Source organism: Phacochoerus africanus, chromosome 1 (genome assembly GCF_016906955.1).
Source record: "Phacochoerus africanus isolate WHEZ1 chromosome 1, ROS_Pafr_v1, whole genome shotgun sequence".
NCBI lineage: Eukaryota > Metazoa > Chordata > Mammalia > Artiodactyla > Suidae > Phacochoerus > Phacochoerus africanus.
Window position 1 is genome coordinate 134,457,611 of NC_062544.1, and position 25,168 is coordinate 134,482,778.

Below are 25,168 nucleotides of genomic sequence, written 5' to 3' on the forward strand. Positions count from 1 at the left end.
GAAGGAAAGAATCTTTTAACTTCACCAACAAAAAAATAAACACATGAGAAGAATATTTAGAATACTGCATATCCAGAGGTCACATATACACACACACAGACACACACACACATAACTTATTGTTTAGCATGTGCACTCATGTTTCTTACCATGATGCAATCTATTTTACCTATTTAGCTAAGCTAATCTTAATAGGCACTTAATTTAAAACTACTGCAAAAGATAAAAGCAACCTTTGTAGAGAATAGAAAGTTAATCCCCCTGCCCTTTTTCTCAGTTTAACTAGAAAGACAATTGCTACATTCAAAATATACTCTTGGAGGACACTCATTCAGGAAATACACTGTCTTGCATTCAAAGATGGAAATAGGTATCCTTGGGAAAAGAATGACAAAAAGCATAATGCATAGTGGAAAATTCACATATCTTTCCATTAATTAGAAACTTAAGGCACTGGCTGTTTTGATAAACTGGATTTTCCAGCTTATAAGTTTTATGACCTTAAACATTTTTCTCTCAAGTGAGATACTAAAATATTTTTAAAATTAGGAAGATCACAGATAACTTATTGAGTTCTCTGGATGTGCCAAGCACTGTACCAAGCGCTTTTGAACTGTTATTTCCTTGAACCCTCACACCACCACCACCACCGGCAGGGGGTGCTAATACTCTCCTTTCGCATGGGTGGGGCCAGCATGGGGACCCACTTAAGTCTTAGTCTGGAACCCAACTATTAGCCAACATAAACATTCCATTTTTATGACTGAGGATATAAAATGCATATTGGACAAAACAACAGTTATTTTGAAATAGTAATTTTCAATAACAATTTCTGTCAAGATTAGGCTGCTGCCCAGGATTCTGGCCACAGCAAATTAACAAACCAACAAATTAACAAATTAACAAATTAACAAAGCCTTTTGCAGAGACAAGAACACGAGATGTTAACAGGCATGACTTGGCAGGGAATGGCTTCCTCTTGGGACAGGCTGTTCGAGGTGTCCTCGTACAACATATAAACAGAGACCTGTCTAACAGGTAGTCAGACGTGCAAATCTGATGGTAGTCATGAGCATTTAGACAGTTACTAAGGCCAAAGAAGAGGAGAGAATGGCTCAGGGAGAAGTTCCCATTGTGACTTAGCGGTAACAAACTTGACTAGTATCCATAAGTACTCAAGTTCAACCCCTGGCCTCGCTCCGTAGGTTAAGGATCCAGCATTGCCATGAGATGTGGTGTAGGTGGCAGATGCAGCTCGGATCTGGCATTGCTGTGGCTGTGGTGTAGGCTGGTAGTTGTAGCTCCAATTCAAACCCTGTCCTGGGAACCTCCACATGCCGCCAGTGTGGCATTAAAAAGACCAAAAAAAAAAAAAAAAAAAAAGACCAGGGAGATGGCAGAGTGAGAGGAAAGGGCACTGAATGCTGCTGAAGCACTGGGCACATATGTCAAGGGTAGAAGAAAAGCCCGTCTGAAAAGATGCTGTTTTCACCCATAGGAGAAAAATAGGAGGGGAAATGCTTTTCTAAAACAGTACCTCTACCACCTTCAAGTCCCTTAACAAAATATTTCAAAATGTTTTAAGTGACTGAGTACAATCTCACTAACACAGTCCCCAACCTACACAGTGATGGTTTATTCTTTACGTTGCCCAAGATCTTAGGTTGAATGTTGTACTTTTAGGAGTAAATACTTTTCAAGTTGTTAAAAGCCATTCAGTCAATGAGCATTCACTGAGTACCCTCTAAGGGTGGCGTCAGGGAGAAGATGACCAGTAAGACACAAGTCCCGCCCTTCATGACACCACAAATGACTATGAACCACAGACACAAACACAATGTTATAAAATGAGGTGAAAACAAGATGAGCTATAACACACAAGCACTCCCTATGTCGAGTTGCAAGGGGGGCGCAAGGGCGTGACAACTGAGCCTAGCCTTAAAGGGTAAGTCAAAGTTACTAAGGGCAAGTGAGAAACGAGCTGGCAAAGGGATACCAGGAGTAAAAAGTGTGTGAGGAGGGAGATGGAAACATTCATTACAGCCATGGCAATGGCATAACATGGACAAGAAGTGGCAAAAGAGATGCTACGAAGGCAGGCAGGATCCAGAGAACTTCCTACATGTGCTCAGGAGTTAGGAGCCTATGCTTTAGGCAAAGGAGAACCCAATAAGAGTTTCAGCGCATTTTCACTTTCAGTACCTAAGACACCATACTGGTGGTTTTACAGCTGATGGATCTGCAGAAATACAGGCTGGAGTGACAGGTGCCAGCTGGCCAGTTAGGAGACAGCTGCAACAAACCAGACCCAGGCGAGGGCCAGGAAGAGTTGGAGTGAAGGAAAGAGAGAAATGGTACAATTTCAGGACTGATCGAAAGTATGGGAGGAGAAAGAAGTCAAAGTTTCTCACCTGGGTAACTGGGATGAAAAACAAGGTATCCCACCCAGGAGAAAATTCAGCAAGATTTTACTGGTAAAATGATGCGTTCCATTTTTTTTTTTTTAATCTTTTGTCTTTTTAGGGCCACACTAGCAGCATATGGAGGTTCCCAGGCTAGGGGTTGAATCGGGGCTATAGCTGCCAGCCAACACTACAGTCACAGCAACACAGGATCAGAGCTGCGTCTGCGGCCTACACCACAGCTCATGGCAACACCAGATCCTTAACCCCCTGAGCGAGACCAGGGATCGAACCTGCATCCTCACGGACCCTAGTCAGGTTCGTTAACCACTGAGCCACAACAGGAACTCTCCATTTTGAATATGATGAAATAGAGGAGTCAATGAGAGACCCAGTCCCTCTCTAAACCCTGAACCCAGCTTTTCTTCACAGCACTTATCACAATCAAAATACCGTCCACTTTCCCAGGGAAGTGTAAGCTCGTAAGGGCAGCTACTTTGTACCTGCCACACTCTTCTTGCCATCTGCAACACTGCCTGGCATGGAAGTCATTCACACAAATATTTGGTGAACAAATAAATGCACATATAAAAAATGAATAAGTGACGTTTCATTCCAGTGCTTTTTGCTAAGCTTTCGACTGTGGATAAAGACCACCTTGGAAGCAGGTGACCCTCTTTCCAGTCTCATCATTACCATGTGACATTCTGAGATCACCTCAATAAATTGAGAAGCCTCACCAGTCTCCCATCTTAACAAATGTACAGCACTGTACATTACAGTTTTAAATGACATCCCAGATTAACAGGTACAACCTACTCTGTATAAAACAAATAAACTAAAAGGATATATAGTTCAGCACAGAGAATATAGCCAATATTTTAATAGTCGGAGGACCAGATGGGACACTGGGCTTTCCTTTACCTCCTCTTCCTTCCTCCTTCCACTTTCTGCTTTGCAGCTGCTCCATCCCACCTGTAAACCAATGGTGTCCTCTCCTGTCTTTTTTTGGGGGGGTTGAGGGGCATACCTGTGGCACATGGAAGTTCCCAGGCTAGGGGTCAAATTAGAGCTACAGCTGCCGGCCTACACCAGATCCTTAAACCACTGAGGGAGGCCAGGGATCAAACCTGCATCCTCATGGATACTAGTTGGATGTGTTTCTGCTGTGCCACAACAGGAACACCTATAGTAACTTTAAATGGAGTATAGCCTATAAATGTTTTGAATCACTATGTTGTACACTTAGAACTAACATAATGTTGTAAATCCACTATAGCTCAATACAAATAAATAAATAAAAGAGGGCCTTCTCTCCCCTCAAAAAAGGCACCCTAAATATACACGATCATTTTTGTCCCTATCTCATAGATAATTTTTTGAATGTCAGTTAAATTATTTTACTTTCTCCCAGAGAAGGAAATAAGTGAGATTTTATGAACTGGCTAAAATAAAAAAATGCCAAAATTAAAAAACATGGGAGTTCCCTTCATGGCTCAGCAGTTAACAAACCCGACTAGGATCCATGAGAATGCAGGTTCGATCCCTGGCCTCGCTCAGGGGGTTAAGGATCTGGTGTTGCCATGAGCTGTGGTGTAGGTCACAGAAGCAGCTCAGATCTGGCATTGCTGTGGCAGTGGTATAAGCTAGAAGCTGCAGCTCCAATTCAACCCCTAGCCTGGCAACCTCCATATGCCACAGGTACAGCCCTAAAAAGACCAAAAAAAGAAAAAAAAGAAAACAAACAATTTGCCTGGGAAGGAAAAAAAAAACAAAACCACGTTCAGTAAGAGAAATATGAAAACTTAGCTATAATAAGCAAAAGACAGACTATTTAGGAATGTTTCAAGACACCTTCAAAATATTTTATTGTAAAAGTAATATTCAAATGGAATTATAAATGGCAATAAATGGATAATAATTTTAAAGAATAATTGTTTATGGATCACCTACGCACCTAGCATTCTGCCAGGCTGCAAAACATAGGGGGGAAAAAGTCACACACTGGCACTCAGATTTTACAACAAAGGATTTTTAAAAGCAATAATAATCTACAGTCACATACATGGGCCTTTAAAATGTATAAACTTTGGTACACAGTTATAATTTACCTCACGGTGTTCTCCTTTAAAGTAAAATTAAAATCAGTTTTCCTTAAGCTCCTAAAAAACCTGACAACACAAAGAGGCATCATGACATGTAAAGACAAGTCAAACGACTTGAAAATGTCATATTATATTGATGTCATGTATATTAATATATTACACATGCATATTACACTTATATACATGTGTAATATAATACATACAATGTATTGTCTGCAGGGTAGATAGAATTTAAAGTAAGGAGATCCCTTTGTGGCTCAGCGGTTAATGAACGCGACCAGGAGCCACAAAGATAGGGGTTTAATCCCTGGCCTCACTCAGTGGATTAAGGATCCGGTGTTGACCTGAGCTGTGGTGTAGGTTGCAGATGTGGCTCAGATATCGTGTTGCTTCGGCTGTGGCACACGCCGGCAGCTGCAGCCTCAATTCAACCCCTGGTTGTGGAAACTCCCTATGCTGCAGGTACAGCCCTAAAAAGCAAAAGAAAAGAATTTATAAAGTAAACCTTTTCTTCCACTGTATTAACCATTAAGAACAACAAAAAATGCACTAAGCTCAAAAAACTTTATTGATAATTTTAAAGAATTTTATGCTCACTTAATATATTTGGATGAGTCAGTCAACAAATATAAATAATGGGTAATGCAAAAACTAAAATTAGCCAAAGTCACAAAGAACCTTTACCTCCTAACTCCAGCTTGTCCACGACTAAATTTAAACTGCTCATATAAAAAGAACTCTTTCTTGAGAAATGCAAAGACCATTTCATGCATACTATTAAAGAAAATGTGCTTCTGGATAAAGAAACCAGAAGACGGAGAAAAATACAGGCTGCATATAATATCACTCTGCTAACTATAAATTCTAATTTCCTAATTCTCTCAGGCCATATCGCTATTCTTCAAGTTTTAGAAGAGAAGAGATAGGCAGTTCTGCTAATTAAGCTCCCTCCCCCTCGAAATTTCAGTCTTGTAAAGCTCTATCTGTTTTCATGCTTGCCCGGGAAACTTGCTGACAATGAAATTTCCACTTTGATATTCAGAATGATTTTAAATAGGTTTCTTCAAATTATTCTTCAGTGGACTTTTAAAATCACAATTGGAGAGATAAAGGTAATTAAAGTGGCAGTGTCAATGGAGTTGAATCTCTCAGATGTCCTCCAAAATAAAACATACCCTGCTCTTACCCTGGTTCCCTTAGGATGGTGGAGAGTTCTGCCATTCATGACTACACATCACTCAAAGAATTTGCACACCATAAGATATATTTCTGCCATTCCAATTAGTCTCCCACTGTGTCACGGGAGATATAATGTTAATCATAAGAGCAACAGCAGTTAAACCGAAATCGTGGACATGAAATGGAAATACAATATGACAAATGGAAAGATTCTCTTCAAGTTCTGGTTGAGCCACTTAGTGGTGTGACCTTGGGCAAGTCCCTTAACCTTCTTTCCTCAGCTGTTGTGAAAATTGAATTAAATGATCACACGAGAGCACTTGAGAAGCTGAAAAGCACTATACAAATGTAAGGGAATATGATGATTATAGCTGCATATGTAACAATTTAGAAACTGCTGATCCAGAGCTTGGGAAGAATAATAATTAAGGTCTATATCCAAACTCGACTCACATCCTAGGAAAGCCAAATACCCACAGAGGCCTGGGGACAATCACTTCCTTGGAAGAAGCGCTGCTATCGTGGCCAACAAGAGATAAGACCATCTCTCCACAAGTGCTTGTTGACCTACCCATTAATTAGATCCATTTCTTAGACAAATATAAGCCTGATAGAGACACATGAGGCCCAAAGACACAATCAATGCAGATGGAATATATAGCAAAACGTAAAATTAGATCTCATTTACACTCTATCCCAATAAACAATTATTTGTTAATCTCAATTACAGATGCTATTAGATGAAAGTGCTGGGAAAACCCTGAATCAGCCAAGAAATGGGGTACAAGGAGATTCAGATTCTTAAAGAAATTAAAACATGTTTTCATTTATATACACCATTAATCACAACAAAGAGTCTTCAGAAGAGAATGCTATATATCCTCATGAATCACTGTTCTTCTACTACTCAGCTATTAAAAGGAAAGAAACAGTGGCACTTGCAACAACACAGATGGACCTAGAAATTTTCATGCTAAGTGAAGTCAGTCAGACAGTGAGACACCAACATCATATGCTACCAATGATATGTGGAATCTGAAAAAAGGACACAATGAACTTCTTTACAGAACAGATACTGACTCACAGACTTCGAAAAACTTATGGTTTCCAAATGAGACAGGTTGGGTTGGGGGCAGGGGGGGGGAGGACAGGGGGTTTGGGATGAAAATGCTATAAAATTGGGTTGTGATGATGGCTATACAACTATAAATGAAATAAAATTCATTGAGTAATTTTAAAAAAGCAAAAAAAAAAAATGAATGCACTATTCTATTTTTAAGACTGGTGAGAAAAAACTCAAAGAAGTACACTAAAAGGCTTCTCCGGTGTTGGAATGAGGTTCTAAGAAACAGCATCTTACAGAGATCAAGAGGTGTAACAGGTGTAAGTTAATTCAAATGTCAAGGTTTGGGGCCATCACTAATTTCAAGAATCCAAAAAGCACATGCCTAACATAAAAAGATGCCCGAAATTTTTAAAATACTAAATGTCAAAGGCATTATTTAACTCTCAAGAAAACTCAATACTCACAGATAATGATCAGGATCAAACTTGGCCAGCTCAGCAGCAAGGCGTTTCTGCCTTCGTTCAGCTGCAGGAGTGAAATCTGGATCCTTAATATCGATAACCTCACTCAATTCATCCTAAGAACACCCAAAAAAGAAAGAATAATTGCTATCTCTCCTATTTTAGCCGTGAAAAATCTAATTTCATACAAAATGCCAAAACACGGGAAGAATCTAACTGATCAGCGAGCCATGATACCACCTGTGGCATTTAGATTCAAATCCAGCAAATGTTACAACTACTACTTGCCAGGCCCTTTTAGAAGCTTTCGCATATTTCATTTAATCCTTACAAAAAACAAACTATTAAAGATTAACATGAAACACAGAATAGGATAAACCCCTGCAGGTGAACAGGAACATTTAATTCTCCATTCATTCCCCAAGTACTCCCGGAGGTTTGAAAGTTATGAAAGGTAAGTTGAAATAAACTGCTAGACCCAAGATGGAGCTGCTTCTGCCTTGGGCAGGGGGACGTCAGCAAACCAAAACTTAGATCTAACTTTCAAGTCTCTGAAAATACAACTCTTGAACAGCCATACAGTATATCCTCCAAGGAAAAGCCAACTCTGGGCTCTATTTATTTCCTTGTTCCTTCTCACCCCTAACAACAATTTTTAAGGACAATTTTGATGTATATGACTTTCTATTTGAAAATTTAAAAATCTAATCCTAAGTAATACTCAACTTTACCATAATCATCTTCACCTAGATATACACATACTGATACATAGCATGTTTCCTAAAAACAACTCCACAGAAAACAGGTATATCAGTAAAACTGCCTAGGACATCATACGGTCTTTTTTCTTGTGATCAGAATCACGAAGGAAAGCAAGTTTTACAGGGCAAAATATTCCTGAAGCCCTATCTTTTTTCTTTCTTCAACATACCCCTTCCTACTACCAACCCCAAGAGAGAGGTAAGCAAACTGCAAACAGCTTGAAGAATATTAGCTGAAATGAAATCAAGGGAAATAACTTGGTAGAGCATCGTGGAGGCAAACTATTAAAACACGACTTGTAAACCCAACAGTTGACTAGTGCCTAACACCTGGTTTAAAGTCAACAGCTATAGTCCAGCAAAATCACTACAATGAAATGAGCTATATGGACTCAGCCAGGGAGACACTAGAAAACAAAGCCTCCCAACACCATCAAAATTTCCACATTTAAAAAAGTTGGAAAAAAAAAAATCTCTCATCTCTAACACAATTCATATAGCTCAGGTTAACTTCAACATTTAATCTAAGCACGTTCGTATAATGAAAAGCCCAGAGAACTTAATTCCTTAAAGTACAAACACTCTGGGCAAAAAACAGATCAATGGCTGTTTCCAAACTTGGAAAAATTTGCATTCCCAAAGTTCTTTTACAACTTACTTCGGGGAGACTCAGAATGCTTTTCCCTATAGACATGCTATTATATATAATAGATTCTTGGGGCAGCCCACAAGTTCATTCAATTCAAAATAAACTAGAAGTAGAACACTCACAACACAAAGAGTTTACAAGTGTGCAGCAATGCTTCTTCAGGAAAATGCATTCAGAGTTCTAGTGTATTCCATGCAAAACACCTCTTCCCCAGCAATGCAGCCTGGACTCCTCCTCACTTCTCTGCCTCCCCACCTACCTGAAGTCACCTCCTGAAGTGCTCAGAGCCACTTCCTGCTCGTGGACCCCATGGACCCCTCCCCAGCACCCTCCAGTCCCCTGATTTCTTCCCTCCTTCTAGCCCCAAGGAGTTCCCCGCCCCAACCTTCCCAAACACACACACACACACACACACATTTCAGAAAACAGCCTCATGAAGCAGAAAAGATGTGACTCTGGAGTTAGAAAAACCTGAACTTGAAACCCAGCTGCAGTATAACTGTACAACCTCACTGTGAACAGCTAGACAGACCTCTGTCACAGGGTGGGCACTGGTTGCCTCTCGTCACTGTAACAAACTACCACTAACATGATGGCTTGAACACAAGCGAACTCTCTCATGGTTCTAGAGGTCAGAAATCCAAAGTCAGTCTCACTGGGCTAAAATGAAGGTGAAGGCTGCTCTGGGTCCTTTCTGGAGGTTCTGGGACACAATCTATTTCTTTGCCTTTTCCACCTTAGAGGCTGATTCCCCTCATTCCTGGGCTGGGAGCCCCTCACCACAAAGATCCCTCTCCCTCGGCTTCTCTTCTCACATGCTCTCTACTTAGGTCTTGTAAGGACCCTGTGCTTAAATAGGGCCCACGTGGATAATCCACGCTCATCTCCCCATCACGAGATCCTCAACTTAATCACGTGTGCCTGGTCCTTTCTGTCATGTAACATAACATATTCAATATTCTGGGGATTAGCACATGAACATCTGGGCAGGGACAGGGGGAGGGAGCATCATTCTGGCTCCCATAGGCTGCCACAAGGATTAAATGCAGTAGTACAAGTAAGGCATAAATACAGGGCACGATCATTCAATAACATCGGTTTCTTTCCCTCCGACTCCCTGCTCCACTGCTGTTCCCTGCTGCTCAGGGGCTGACTTCCTACCCAGAGCACACACCCTCCCTCCTCTTCAGCTTCCTTGTTTTCAAGTAGCAATAAAAAGTTTAAAAAAAAATTAAATTTTAAAAGGGATTAAAATGTCCTGCTTCATTACTTCATCTGAACCAGACATGAGGTATAATCTTGCAGACTCACGTTTAATGGGATAACTGGACTAAAGAAACCTCGGACATTTCAAAGCACTAACTGCATAGAGAATAAACCTAGACTCCGATCACAATCAAAGTTCTGCAGAATCCAGCCCCTGTCTTGAACTTCAACCTCATCTCCTACCTTCCCTTTCTGGCTCAAATATGCCCAAGTCACAAATCAAACTTCTTGCCATTTCTGGAACTCTGAGTCTCTGTGTTTTCAGTATCCTCATCATTCAGGACTCAGTGCAAATGTCACCTCCTCAAGAGGCTTCCTAGCCAAGGTAGCACACTTCCTAATTCTCACATCACCCACTTATTCACTTGTCATCACCTGAAATTACCTTGTGGATTTGAGCTTTACCCAGTTACTGCACACACACCCCCCACTAGAACATTCCATGAGGCCAGAGGTCTGGTCTTTTTTTGCATTGTATCCCAGCACAGTGCCTAAGGTTCAGTTTCAAATCATTCATTCAGCAAACGGTGTGAGGCCTGCTCTGAGCAACATGCTGCTCTGGTGCTGGAGACCTGGAAATAAACACATAGACAAGGCCTCTCTCCTGTGGGGCCAACAGTAACAACCAGCCTCCACCCTCTCTCCCTCCACCCCCAGCCTCCAGACTCACACACAGCTACGCAATGCCAGGCCCAAGAATGCAAACATTTGCAGGAGTGCAAGCCCCACTCAGGCCTGTCCTTTACACAACCATCCACAGTGGCCCTGTGCACACTGGACACGCAAGAGAAACTGGAACAAACTAAAAAGTGAAGGTAGTTTGGGGTAGTGATATCTATTTAAGGCATCAGTCAACCAAAGGGACAGGAGAAAAGAGGATGAGAAATGGTACATGACAGCAGGGCTTTTTTGTTGATGTTTTTAAAGCACTGTTATGGTCACTACCAGGAGAGTTATTTAAAGATGGGTGGGGCCCAGAGAAGCTCATGCAGGATCTAAATCATGCTAACATAAGTTTCGTCAGAGCTAAAGCAGAGACCCTCCAAAGAACAAGTCAAGAACTGTGTGCCCATTGGGCCAGTAGGGCTTCTGGAAGCAACGGCCTCGGGTTACTAGCAGAGCTGAGGGAAGGAAAGAGCCAGCAAGCCAGCATCCTGTGGTTGCTGGCAGCAGTGGTCCTGGGAGCCTGCTGGGTTGGTGCCCACAGACTTGAGGAGTGTTGCTGCTGGCAGCCACGGCCGCCAGGAGTCTGCTGTGAAGCTCTGACTTGAAGAAGCCAGGGCAGTTTTCCAAAGGCACTCCGTGGCTGGCAGTGATTTCAGAAAGGAAAGAAAGAGTGTGAGTGTGTGTGTGTGGGTATGTGCACACGCACATGCATGCATGCATGTGTGGGAGGAGAGTAGTGACAGAGAATGTTTCAGCAAAAATATTTTTACCTCCTTCCTAGTATCAGGATAAAATATAGACGTTCACAAGCAAACTCTGTGTAAGTGGCTGGAGGGAAAATAATATGAAAGACTATACCCCTCCCCACAAAAAAGGATTAAATTATTCAACTAAGAGAAGATACCTGGGTATTGGAATTATGGATGCTTTACTTTGTTATACTGTATTTTCATAATGAATATCTATTGCTTTTCTTTTCTTTTTCTTTTTTTTTCTTTTTAGGACCGTACTCATGGCATAAGGAAGTTCCTAGGCTAGGGGTCGAATCAGAGCTGTAGCTGCCGGCCTACACCACAGCCACAGTAATGTGGGATCTGAGCTGCGTCTGCGAGCTACACCACAGGTCACAGCAACACTAGATCATTAACCCACTGAGTGAGGGCAGGGATCAAACCTGCATCCTCATGGATACTAGTCGGGTTTGTTACCACTGAGCCACAACAGAAACTCCTCTATTGCTATTATCATTAGAGAAATATGAAGCTGTATTTCATTTAATAGGGGGGAAAAGGAGATTGTAAAAATACTAGTAAAATATGAGTAGTCAACAAAAATTTATGGATATTTTCTCATCCAAAGGCAGAACTAGAGGAACTATAAACTTGTGAGAAAACATTTTATCAGCATTTGAGAAAACGATGGTTTTTAAAAAACATTATTTTAGGAGTTCCCGTTGTGGTGCAGTGCTTAACGAATCCGACTAGGAACCATGAGGTTGCGGTTCGGTCCCTGCCCTTGCTCAGTGGGTTAAGAATCCGGCGTTGCCGTGAGCTGTGGTGTAGGTTGCAGACGCGGCTCAGATCCCGCGTTGCTGTGGCTCTGGCGTAGGCCAGCGGCTACAGCTCTGATTAGACCCCTAGCCTGGGAACCTCCATATGCCGCGGAAGCGGCCCAAAGAAATAGCAAAAAGAAAAAAAAACAACAAAGCAAAACAAAACAAAACAAAAAAACATTATTTTAAAACAGAAGAGCTGATCTCAAAGCTCTTTTGTTTATGCAGTAATGGTCTTGGTGCCCTCCAGCTGGATTACTAGGAAAAAAAGGTCTCACATGTTACTCTTAAATGATCACTCAGTTTTTAACCACGTGATAGACAGGTATAAATGCAAGAGAACTCTGCAAGTAATACCAATTAGCTAAGATTTTTGTGGCATCATCTCATGAAACACATCTCCCTTAATACCCCAAAGGGAGTGTCCCTTAATCACTGTTCACATATGATTTTTGAAAGTTCTGATATTTCCTGAAAATCATGAATGATTTGAAAGATACCATAGACCTCATACTCAATTCATGTGAGTAAACACAATATTCTTTAAGGACTACATATTGGTGTGTCCACTGATAAAATGCACATACGTGAAAGTGGCGAGTACACGATGGAGTCATGATGTAAAGCCAATATACACAAGAGCCCAGCCTGGTGCCGCTCAAGGACACACTCAGCAGCTGTCAGCTGTCACTGCAGTCAGTGGAGGTCCACCTCTGTTACCCGGGTTGCCTGGACAGAGGTGAGCTTCAGGATTCAGACTTTGAAGAGTTCAGAAAAGTAATGTAGTGCACGCACATACCATGTTTTATTTAACCCCCTCCTGAAGTGTGATGGCAGCACCTTGTATTCAAATTCATTACTATTTCTTCAGCAAAGTCTTTCAATATGCACACTGGGTAAGATTTAAAAAAAAAAAAATGCCATTGAAAGATTCACATCAGTTCAGATCAGGTTTTGCCATCAAACTCAATATAAAAAACTTTTAGGAGTTCCAGCTGAGGTGCAGTGAGTTAAGAATCCCACTGTAGTGGCTCAGATCACTAAGGAAGTGCGGGATCAATCCCTGGGTGCAGCAGGCTAAAGGATTCGGAGATGCCACAGCTGCAGCATAGGTTACAGCTGCAGTTCAGATTCAATTCCTGGCACAGGAACTTCTATATGCCACAGGTAGAGCCACGAAAAACAAACAAAGAAAAAACTTTAAGTTTCAGAATTTTTTTATGACCCCTGTACTGTACATGTAGGATTATAATCCTAAACTGTTAACAGTATTACCATTTACAATAGTCTTTAGAATTTTCTCAAATGCACCTTGGTTTTTCCCTACATTGGGGAAAAAAGGCATTCAAATTGTTTAGAACAGCAATGTTTATTCAATGGAAATTTAAAGGCCAGTTTAAAGATTTTAGACAATCAAGCTGTTTATGAAGATTAAACATTAAATTCAGTGGTTCATTCAAGGAGGAATAGAAAGTGTAGTCAGAAAAAGACACACAAGGGCTCCAAAAATGCCAGTATGGTTTTATTTTTTAAGCTGGGTGACAAGGATCTAGAGATTTGGTGCATTAGTTAAGACATTCAAAAAGATAAAAAGAACAGTTTTTCTTAAACCAATCTAAGTTACTTACTTAGTGAACATTTTCAACAGACAAGAAGAATATATGACCTCACAATCACTGGCCTAGGCTCATAACATGGCATCAATGCATCTTCTCAGCAACGTGGCAGAAGCCCCTTGAAAGGATCTTCCCTCAACAGCAGCAACAATTAAGAAACCAAGTTCCAGAGTTCCTGTGATGGCTCAGTGGAAACAAATCTTACTAGCATCCACGAGGATGCAGGCTTGATCCCAGGCCTTGCTTAGTGGGTTAAGGGTCCAGCATTGCTGTGAGCTATGGTGTAGGTTCCAGACATGGCTCGGATCTAGCATTGCTGTGGCTGTGGTGTAGGCTGGTGGCTACAGTTCTGATTCGACCCCTAGCCTGGGAACCTCCATATGCTGTGGGTGCAGTCCTAAAAAGACCGAAAAAAAAAGAAGAAAAAGAAGCCAAATTCCCTGACCTTAAGAAGCTCTTTCAATCTAAACATACTATCTGTCTTTAGACTGTGTGACTTTTCTTTTTCATTTATAGCTTTAGACGGGCAAGCCCTAAATAGACTGACCACAAACCAGCTCTTTGCTAAACAACTGAGGTCCATTTGCTGTAGTTTCTGCTGTAGACAAAATGTGACTCTATTCTTACGACCACAGAGATAACCAGGGAATGTGATTAGGGAGAAAGACTATGTAGAAACCATAAATCAGCAGAAAAGCACATAGGTTTATGAAGGAAGTATTTTATTGGCATTATTCGCTCTTAAGTAAATCCCAATTTTGTTTCCTTTAAGAAGTCTTGAGAGCATTTTATATTTCCCAAGGGCAGAGGTCTTTCAAGCATTCTATTCTTTTTTTTTTTTTTCCAAAGACTTTCCACAATGTAGCATCTCCTTAAATTTTCTAAATGGCCTGATATAGTTAGTGAGAAAATTTATCATTATTTTACAAAAAGGAGACAAAACTTAATTTGTGGTCAAATAACTGGTCTGCATCCCAAATCTAAATAGAGGTAGAGGTGGAACCAAAACATAGGTCCTTTACCTTCCCTTAGCAGACTCAAACATTTCTTACTATAATAAACCAAATGCTAAGTAGGTCAGATAGGGATGAATTTTTTAAAAAAAGAAAAGAAAAGAAAAGAAACCACTGTTCATCAATGTTTCTTCCATCTAAAAAACATTAAGACACTAATTACACTGTTTTCTATAAAACAATGTTAAGTACAAAATAATCCAAAATCTCCATTTCATTCATGAGGTAGGATTTCCTACACTATTTGAGGAAGAGAAAGAGTGGTATCTTTCCTTTTTGGCCTAAAAATATTCAGATTTTAACAAGAGATGACATAAAACCCCCAACAAGAGTCAACAGACAAAAGTGCCTACTGTACGCCAAGAACAAAACAATTTGACCAAAAGACATAAACTCATTCTCACCAAGAATACTATGTCTCATTTACATATAGAACAAGAGAAGAGTTCCCTGGTAGCACCTGATATGGGTTGCTGCTGTGGTACAGGTTCAATCCTTGACCTGGGAACTTCAAAATCCCACAGGCTCAGCCAAATAAATAAATAAAATGAGAGGCATCATGCCAAAGGTATAAGATTTTCATTTTTTAGAAGAATGAAACATAAAGATTTTTAGGAAGTATGAGAGAGGTGTTCTGTTTTATATTTTGAAAACTTCATGTGTAGAATAACAAATGAAGTAGAGAAAAAAGAAAGTACCAGTACATTTTCCACCTGTAAGGAGAGTGCAACTGGGCAGCACAGTCAGTGTAATGGAAGCAAGGGCAAGTCTGTGTAGCCACTACATATAAGGAGTTCTCCTTTGTGCTCCAAACATGTCCCCATGCACATAAAAAGTCTCCAGGAGGAGTTCTTGTCATGGCTCAGTGGTTAATGAATCCGACTAGGAACCATGAAGTTGCAGGTTCGATCCCTGGCCTTGCTCAGTGGGTTAAGGATCCGGCATTGCCATGAGCTGTAGTGTAGGTTGCAGACACGGCTCGGATCCTGCATTGCTGTGGGTCTGGCGTAGGCCGGTGGCTACAGCTCCGATTCAACCCCTAGCCTGGGAACCTCCATATACCGCAAGAGCGGCCCTAGAAAAGGCAAAAAGACAAAAAAAAAAAAAATCTCCAGGAATGAGAAGAACAGAAATCAAAACATGCAAATGGTAAAACCCTTGGTGTATACCCAGAACTTTTAGAAAAACATACCTGTAACCGCTGAAACACCCCTGATCGTAAGTTTCCAAATCCATAGCGGCACTCTGGATTCAGAGCACTTTCGGGTACCTCTTCATAGGGGGACTGTTCAATTTCCCAATCAAACTCTTCATCGTCATCTTCTACTCCTTCCTCAGAAACCTCAGAAACACCTAAACATGTGAAACACTAATTTTTTTAAAGCACTGGATTTCCTAAGTACGACCCAGGGAAGAAGTATAGGAAAAAAATCGCCTGCCCATGTACCCTAACAGACAAATATAAGAACATGCATAGGTGAAAGTAGGAGGGGGGAGGGAAGGATAAATTAGGAGTTCAAAATTAAAATATACATGCCACTGTATATAAAACAGACAACCAACAAAGGCCTACTGTATAGCACCGGGAGCTATACTCAATATCTTGTAATAATCTATAATGGAAGAGAATGTAAAAAGGAATATAAATATATTTATATATATATATAAAACTGAATCCCTCTACTGTATACCTGAAACTAACACAACATTGTAAATCAACTATATTTCAATAAAAATGTTTTAAAAAAGAATATTCATACTTTCACTGTTCTTTTTTTTAATTGAAATATAGTTAATGTACAATATTGTGTTCATTTTGGGTATACTACACAATGACGACATTTGCGGATATTACAAAATGATCACCACAATAATTCTAATAACCACCTGTCCCCAAAGTTATTACATTACTACTGACCATATTCTTTACGCTGTATATTATAATCCTTGTAGCTTGCTTATTATATTGCTGGATGTTTGTTTGTCTTAATCCCATTCACCTATTTCACCTACCCCTTGCCTCACTATTCTTATTATCCAAAAAAAAAGAAAAAGGAATTAACCCAAAGTTCCATCAATAGTAGGATGTATAAATAATAAATGCAATGAAGCAAACAGACCTCAGCCATCTATGGATAAATCTCACAAAAATGTTATAAAAGAAGCCAGATAACAAAGAACACCTACAAAACGAATTTTATATACAATACCACAGGCAAAACTGGGAGTAGGGGTTACCCTGCAGAGTAAGGAAGGGAAAAATAACCAAGAGGGGACAGAGGGGAAGACTCCAGGGTATGGGAAATGTTCCATTTCTTGACCTAGATGGTGTTCCCTGTATGTTTACAATGAATTATAGGCTTCTGATTTTAGCTCAAAAGGCTAATACTTTGCCAAACAGAGATTCTATTTCAAATGACTGACCTACTGGTTCAATAGAGTTGTTTATGTCTTTAAATTATTGGTCACCAAATGAGCTATTTTCACACAGCATCATATGACCTCCTTAGCCTGTCACTGGAAGAATTTTCTCCAATCTTCTATTTGCTATATCCCTTTTCCCCTACAAACATATAGCCTTCCAAACCTTCATTTACCTTTATTTCCTCCCAAATGCAACACACATACCTATTTCTTCAACAAGTAGCTTTGCAGTCCTCGACTTTCTTGGTGCCAGCAGAGCAGTTAACATATTCAGCCCTTCAAAATGCTGGCCAGGAGTTTCTTTAGGCAATCGAATGGTAAAAATTCCTTAAAGATAAATTGTTTTATGCTTAAAACATAGATTAGAAAATTCAAAGACTTCACAAATATATATAAAAAATCCGTATCTTAGTATACTATAATTCTATTTCACAGAGCTCCAAAATTATGCCCTTATTATGTAGTGATGAAAAATCAAGATAGAAAGAGGCTCAAACAAGGCTTTTCAGAACTGCTGATTCAGCTGTCATCTCCTGGAGAAATTTATCTATTAAAGCACACAGAATGCTTAAATCTTACTCCAAATCACTTTAACCTATTGAGAATATTAAAAGGTCATGTCAAAAACTCAATGATCTGAGAAGGCAATAGCTTAGTTCTGGCCAGTAGCTATTCATAAGATTTATTTCTGGACTAGGGGGTGGAAATCAGAATATCTAATCCAATAAAGAATAGCAGCAGTTACAAGCGTATACAAAATCTTAAATAAGGCAATGACGGCTTGATAAAGTTCTGTGATATCTCAAGAGATATATTCCTGAAGTGTGTCTAACACAGACTTAATTCCATCCATGTTCTTTTCTTTCCTTGATTCTGTTTATCAGCCTCATCTAGGCTCCCCTATGAACAGATTACAGTATTCACTACTCTTACATTTTAAAACACTGTATTTCTTTCAGTGTACCTGGCCGTATTCTAACATATCTAATATGACTAAACCCAAACAGTTCCACATATTCCTTCCCAAGCCCCATGTGCTTTCAAAATGTAATAACTTTGCTTCAGTATGCAACTTATCTGCAATTAAAAGCTGATTTACTACCTAGAAAGGCAGTTTTCTTATACTTCACTGTGTTATGGGTTAGAACTTTGTCATTAAACTCTTTCATTCCAACTTTCCTCCCTTACCCTATGTCACTGAGGTCAATAAATATTCACTTAATAAATCACACCACAGTACACAAGGTATTATTATTCCAGATACAGTGACAAAGGAAAATCCAGTGGCTTCTAGAGTAGGAGAATAAATGGTTTCAAGAAGAGCTGAAATAAAGGGCTTATCAACTAAGAGAAAAATTCAATTAGTTTTGTTTTTTTTTGTTTTTTTTTGTTTTTTTTTTTTGTCTTTTTGCTATTTCTTGGGCCACTCCTGAGGCATATGGATTTCCCAGGCTAGGGGTCCAAATGGAGCTATAGCCACCGGCCCACGCCAGAGCCACAGCAACGAGGGATCCAAGCCGCGTCTGCGACCTTCACCACAGCTCACAGCAATGCCGGATCCTTAACCCACTGAGCAAGGCCAGGGATCGAACCTGCAACTTGACGGTTCCTAGTGGGATTTGTTAACACCGCGCCATGACGGGAACTCCTAGTTTTTAAATGCCCCTATGGACAGTTTCTCTCTCGCCAACATGTAATTAAATTTTAAGAATGAAAACTGGAGTTCCCGGCGTGGCGCAGTGGTTAATGAATCCAACTAGGAACCATGAGGTTGTGGGTTCAGTCCCTGCCCTTGCTTAGTGGGTTAACAATTCGGCGTTGCCATGAGCTGTGGTGTAGGTTGCAGATGCGGCTTGGATCCCGCGTTGCTGTGGGTCTGGCGTGGGCCGGTGGCTACAGCTCTGATTCGACCCCTAGCCTGGGAACCTCCATGTGCCACGGGAGCAGCCCAAGAAATAGCAAAAAGACAAATAAATAAATAAATAAATAAAAATACTTAAAAAAAAAAAAAGAATGAAAACTGTACCAGAAAGAAGGAAATAGATGTATGTATAACTGAATCACTTTGCTGTACATCTGGAACTAACACAACATTGTCAATCAATTAGGCTTCAATTAAAAAAATAAATTTAAAAAAATTTTCAAAAGAAAAAAAGACAAAACTCAACTCACAACTTACAAAAATCATCCACATCTTTTCTAATCTGTCAACTGCCACAATCCAACTTCAACTTTTAAACACTTACTACATGTAGGGAAAAACAGGAAATAAAACTTCTAGAAAACAGAGCCAGGGTACTTAACTAATTTAACTTTAAAGAATATTGTAAAGTACTACAAAGGATTGAGAAAATTATTAACTGTTAAGAAGACCTTGAATAACAGGCACTGACAATTAAGAAACAGTAAACAGTAACAGAAACAGATCGCAGTTGCCATACACCTAAAGGTCCCCAGAGTACCTTGAGATTATTACCAAGCTACTCCAACATGAAGAATCCAAAGAAAAAAACTAACAAAAATTTCAAAGTCAATACCTTTATCTGCATCATAGGATCCCTGCTCACTTCCATTTTCTACAATTCTTCCAGGAAGGGTTAATCTGCAGATTTAATAAAAGGTCTCATGAAGTCCTTAAATTACAAGGCCTCGTAAGGGACCATATGGTGAAAGTATGCATCTACCATTGAAATCTATCAACCATTTTCAAAGGATATTCCTCAGCATTTAAATGTCACAAACTAAATAATTTAGATTTCTTTCCTAGCCAAGAAAAAAGAAATCAGAGATGACTCATCGTTTGGTTTGAGTAGGTGCTAGTCACTGATAAAATACTTGAAAAGCCACAATAATTATTAGTTATCACTACTGCTATAACACTTTCCCCTTTCTAATGAGAGTTATTTATATACCTGGTGCCTGAAAGAGCAGGGGGCTCACTAAAAGTGTACTAATTGGCTTACCCCCTCAAAAAAAAAGAACCACCAAAAAATAGGAAAGTATAAAGAACCAACAAAAACAATCATTCATACTGGGCAAATTACTGCTTAAAAGGGGGGGGGGGAAGAGGCAGAAAACTAAAGTATTTTTTTTCAAATCTCATTATTACTACATAGGGATTTCCCCCTCTTTCCTACTAAAGGAAATGAACTGATTTCTCTACTTGTAGTTTTGCCCTGAGTCAGTCAGTCTTCCCCAAAGGACCCAAAGGAACTTTTCTAAAACACAAATTTGATGGTCACTTTTATATTAAAAAAACTTCTATGGCTGTTTGATACTGATTAGATAATTTAAATTCACCAGTACTATACATCAGGGCAGCTCCAGTCTATTCCAAATTTAAAATACCAACCTCTTTTCCTTCCATACCCCTCTCCTCCTTGCTTCCTATTCTATCATCATCATCATCAGACTTGGCAGACCCCAAAAGGTCCAGGGCTTTACAATCTACTTACCTTTGAGCCCAATATTTCCTGGAGCTATAACACATTTTCTGAGCAAAAATCCCTCCTAGGACTTCCTATTGTGGCTCAGCAGAAACAAACCCAACTAGTATCCATGAGGACGCAGGTCTGCTCCCTGGCCTCGATCAGTGGGTTAAGGATCCAGGGCTGCCGTGAGCTGTGGTGTAGGTGGCAGAGGTGTTGCTGTGAATCTGGTGTTGCTGTGGCTGTGGTGTAGGCCCGCAGCCAAAGCTCCAATTCGACCCCCAGTCTGGGAACTTCCATATTTCTCGGGTGCAGCCCTAAAAAGACAAAAAACAAACGAACAAACAAACAAAAAACCTTCTAAACCCAACATAAGGATACAGTTATTAATAAGTCATCTTGTTATAATGGGTAGAAACATTAACTTCACTATCAGAATCTGAATTGAGTCCCAGTTCTGCCATTTATCACCTCTGTCACTTGCTTTGTGCAAGTTAATTCAGTTCAAGGCTCATATTCCTCATCTATAAAAATGGAAAAATAACAGAATTTATCCATGGGTTACTGTGAGAAAGAGGATAATGCAAAAAGCTTAGTGGCTGGTACAATAGGCAAGCATTCAGAAAATATAAGCCATTATTATCAACTCTCTTCTCCTAAACTTTGTGTAAGTACAGAGTTAATTTTTTTTCTTTTCTTTGTGTGTGGCACAGGATCCGAGCCACACCTGCAACCTTCGCCACAGCTCATGGCAACACTGGATCCTTAACACACTGACCATGGCCAAGGATCAAACCTGCATCCTCATGGACACTATGTTGGATTTTTAACCCACTGAGACACAACGGGAACTCCAGAGTTAAGTTCTTAATGCATGATGGTAAAATTACATGTGTTCACAGATCCACCTTCCCTGTTAATTCCTCAAGGAAAGGGGTGAGGTTTTACTCATCTTTGGTATAGTGTAGCAAAACTATATTTTCAAAGACAGCCCATCTCACCTCACTCCTCGCAACAATGCAATCAATGTTTCCTCTCCTAAAAACTGAGTGGGCCTCTGGAAATGTTTTAACCTAAACAATAAAGCAAAAGTGACACTGTAATTTCTGAGGTTAGATTATAAAAGGTGATACAGATTCTACCTTGCTCCCTAGAATATTTGCTCTTAAAACCTTCATCTATTATGGTAGAAGTCCAACTCCCTGAAGGAATCACAAACTAGACCATGAAATAGACCATGGAGGGAGGTTCTGAGACTACACAGAGATTCCCTCCTCCACCTACCCCATCTGTCCCAGCTGCTTTGGCCCTTCCTGTCTCAAGTCCAGCTGCCATCTGATTACAACTAAATTAAAGACGTCAGGCCAGAAGAGCCAAGCCAAAGTCTTACCAAATTCCTAAGGCATTAAAACCAGGAGAGAGAGTAAATGATTGCTATTTTACACCATTAGGTTTGACTGATTATCTGGCAACAGAAAACTGCAACAGTAGGCCCTCTTAATAAATAATAATACTTACCATTTATTAAATACATACTTAATTACCAGGCTCAATAATAAGGATTATGCATGCATTATCTCAATCCTCATATCAACTTTTTAAGATCACTAATACTAGCCCCATTTTACAGATCAGGAAACTGAAACTGAGTAACTTCTCAAAAGTCACATAACTTTAAGTGTACTGAGACCTATACGTGCCCAACTCCCAAGCCTCTGTTACCCAAGGAATGAATCAGTCTGCATAAAGAATACTCTTTAGGAGTGTGGCTCAGCGGGTTAAGAACCCGACATAATGTCCATAAGGATGCAGGTCTGATCCCCAGCCTCACACAGTGGGTTAAGAATCCTGCGTTGCTGCAAGCTGCAGTGTAGGTCACACATGCAACTCATATCTGATGTTGCTGTGGCTATGGGGTAGGCCTGCAGCTGCAACTCCGATTTATCCCTTGTCCGGGGAACTTCCATATGCCTCAGGTGAGGCCATAAAAAGAGAAAAGGAAAAAAAAGAAATACTCTTAAAACTGCTTTACATAGAGCCTACTATTTTGTCTTCATCAAAATTCCCAAGTTAAGCAAGTAGCTTTTATTCTGAAATTTTTATTTTATTGTATTTATTTTACAATCTTACCCCATTTAAGATCTTTTTTCTGAGCCTCTGATTAAGCATTTGTAATGTGGGCAAGTAACAGAACATACTTTGCAGGCTTATCTTAAAATCAAGTGACACAGTTCACATAAAGACCTAATTTGCAGCTAAAATTCAATAAATGTTGGAGTTCCCGTCATGGCTCAGTGGTTAACGAATCCACTAGGAACCATGAGGTTTCGGGTTCGATCCCTGGCCTCGCTCAGTGGATTAAGGATCTGGCGTTGCCGTGAGCTGTGGCGTAGATTGCATTGCAGACATGGCTCGGATCTCGAGTTGCTGTGGTTGTGGTGTAGGCCAGTGGCTACAGCTCCGATTGGACCCCTAGCCTGGGAACCTCCATATGCCGCAGGTGCAGCCCAAGAAATGGCAAAAAGACAAAAAATAAAATAAAATAAAATAAATGTTTGCTAACAACATCATCATCATTCTCCCATTCTTCATGTTTCAGCTTAAACAGCAAATCTTCAGAAGGGCTTTCATTCTTTATCAGTGCTCTTTATTTTCCTTCAGAGAAATCACAACATTTATAGTTATATGTTAACTTGTTCGCTTATTGTTTTTCACTTCCCATTAGAATGTAAAATACATAAGACATCACTATATTCCCAATACCGAAAACAGCCTGGAATAAACCAAGAGCTCAATAAATCAGGCGAGGAATGAATGACTGAAGAAACAGCAAAGTGCAACATGCTCAAGGAGATGGATTAAGTTAAGGCCTAATGGATATCTGAGCAAAACTGCTTCAGGCCCAGTGAAGGAACCAGCTTGACTCAAGAGGAATGTTTGTATGGGGAAAAACTACTTGGGCAGGCAAGTTACGCTGGAACTACACTTGATAAGAAAGACGAGATTTGAGGGAAATGAGAGAGCAAGATATTGACAATGTTGAGGAAGAATAACCTGGCAGTGTCCTCTGTAAAATGGGTCTAATGTGATAATACCTATTTCCAAAGATGAGAGTCCAGGTAAAATGAGATAATGTACATAAGCACTTAAAGGCACTGCTTGCCCACCACACAGAAGGGGAGTAATAAGTGTTAGCTGTTATTACTGCTGTTACTATTCTGCAAGGGGAAAAATGCAAACAGAGAATTGATGAAGGCCCCTACTGAGGTTGGGGGCCAACAAGCACAATGAAGGGGCAAAATCAAAACGAGAAGGAGCAGACAACGAGGAGGTGGAGCATGAGACTATTTAGGTCAGGGGTCCAAAAAAGGCGAAAATTTCAGGGAGTAGGGAGCGGCCAGCCAAGAAGAAGGGCTGAGAAAACCGACAAGGACAGGTCAGCTGGGAAGTCAGTGCGCGCCGTCCCAGGGCAAGTAGGACTAACGCAGAGAGAAAATAAAACAGCAAAAGGGACAAGCACTAGGAAGATAGGACAGAAACTGTAAAGGTGATATGGTCCCAAACCTCATGTTATAAAGTGGCTCCGAAATCTCTTCTACGCGGGAATGTAAGATTTAAGAAGAAAATGAGCTTCTGCAGCATTCAGAGCGCAGAGTTCGTTTTCTCAGCACCTGCTGCGGAGACCCCGGTAAAAGGCATTTATAATGCCGAGAAGTGCTCCCCTTGTTCTTTTAGCCTCCCTCGATAAGCAGTTATCTAACGAGTGAATAAATGAATGAATTCCTGAAACATGCTCTCCCCAGCGCCAGACCCCCGGAACTCGCCTGAGAAAGTACGGCTTCGCGTAGAACTTGAAGTCGAGCCCCTCGAAGTAGACGTCAAACTCCGAGACCCGGGCGTAGGGCACGCGGATGGCGATAGTCAGGAAGTCGGGGTCCTGGCTGAGGTCGAACGCCGGGGTCAGCATCGCTGCGCCGGACTCGGTTGCCCAGGTCGGTCACTGTCGCAGCAGCCGCGATCCCGCCACTCAAAGTCTCCAAAAAAATCCCCACGCGCCGTTACCCGCTCGGTGAGGTAAGGCGCTTCCGGCTCAAGGCGGAAGTGCTCGTGCGTGTGAGAGGAAGTCCCTCCTCACGCCGATCTCCATAGAGACGGGACGCAGTTAGTGGGGAGGTAGAGTAGGGAAGCGGTGAATGGGGCTTAGAAATTGAACCCAGGGCATAGCTTAGAGGAACCCCGGCAAGAGTTCGTCTTAGATGCAACAAGCCTCTGTGAAGGTTCTTAGAGATAATTTTAACAACATTGGCACTGCAGGCAGTGAGTACCCTTTGTATCCCTTCTCGCCCACCCTAAGCTGTAACAACCTTGGGAAAGTTTCTATGTTTCAGATATCTATCTTTTCTATAAAATGAAGGTAGAATTTAGCCTCATAGAGATGATGTGAGGGTAACATGAAATTATTCATGTAAACCTCTAACGACGTACTTGGCAAGTTGTCAGTGCATGGTGTATTGGAGCAGTTACTCAGTAGCCACAGAAGCGTCATTACTGTGGTTTTTCCCTAGTTCTCACATGCTTTG

At 40.6% G+C, this 25,168-nt stretch overlaps 1 protein-coding gene across 1 annotated transcript in view; it reads right to left on the bottom strand.

Moving 5' to 3' along the window:
* Nucleotides 1–24,672, bottom strand: part of SHQ1 (SHQ1, H/ACA ribonucleoprotein assembly factor) — a 108,698-nt gene extending 84,026 nt beyond the window's left edge. The window contains exons 1-5 of the mRNA XM_047779233.1: nt 24,413–24,672; nt 19,698–19,762; nt 17,365–17,487; nt 15,929–16,089; nt 7,217–7,329 (exon numbers count right to left, since the gene is read on the bottom strand). Of these exons, the coding sequence (XP_047635189.1) occupies nt 7,217–7,329; nt 15,929–16,089; nt 17,365–17,487; nt 19,698–19,762; nt 24,413–24,555 (605 nt within the window). The 5' untranslated portion in view covers nt 24,556–24,672. The remainder of the gene's footprint in view (nt 1–7,216; nt 7,330–15,928; nt 16,090–17,364; nt 17,488–19,697; nt 19,763–24,412) is intronic.
* Between the last annotated feature and the right edge of the window lie 496 nt (nt 24,673–25,168).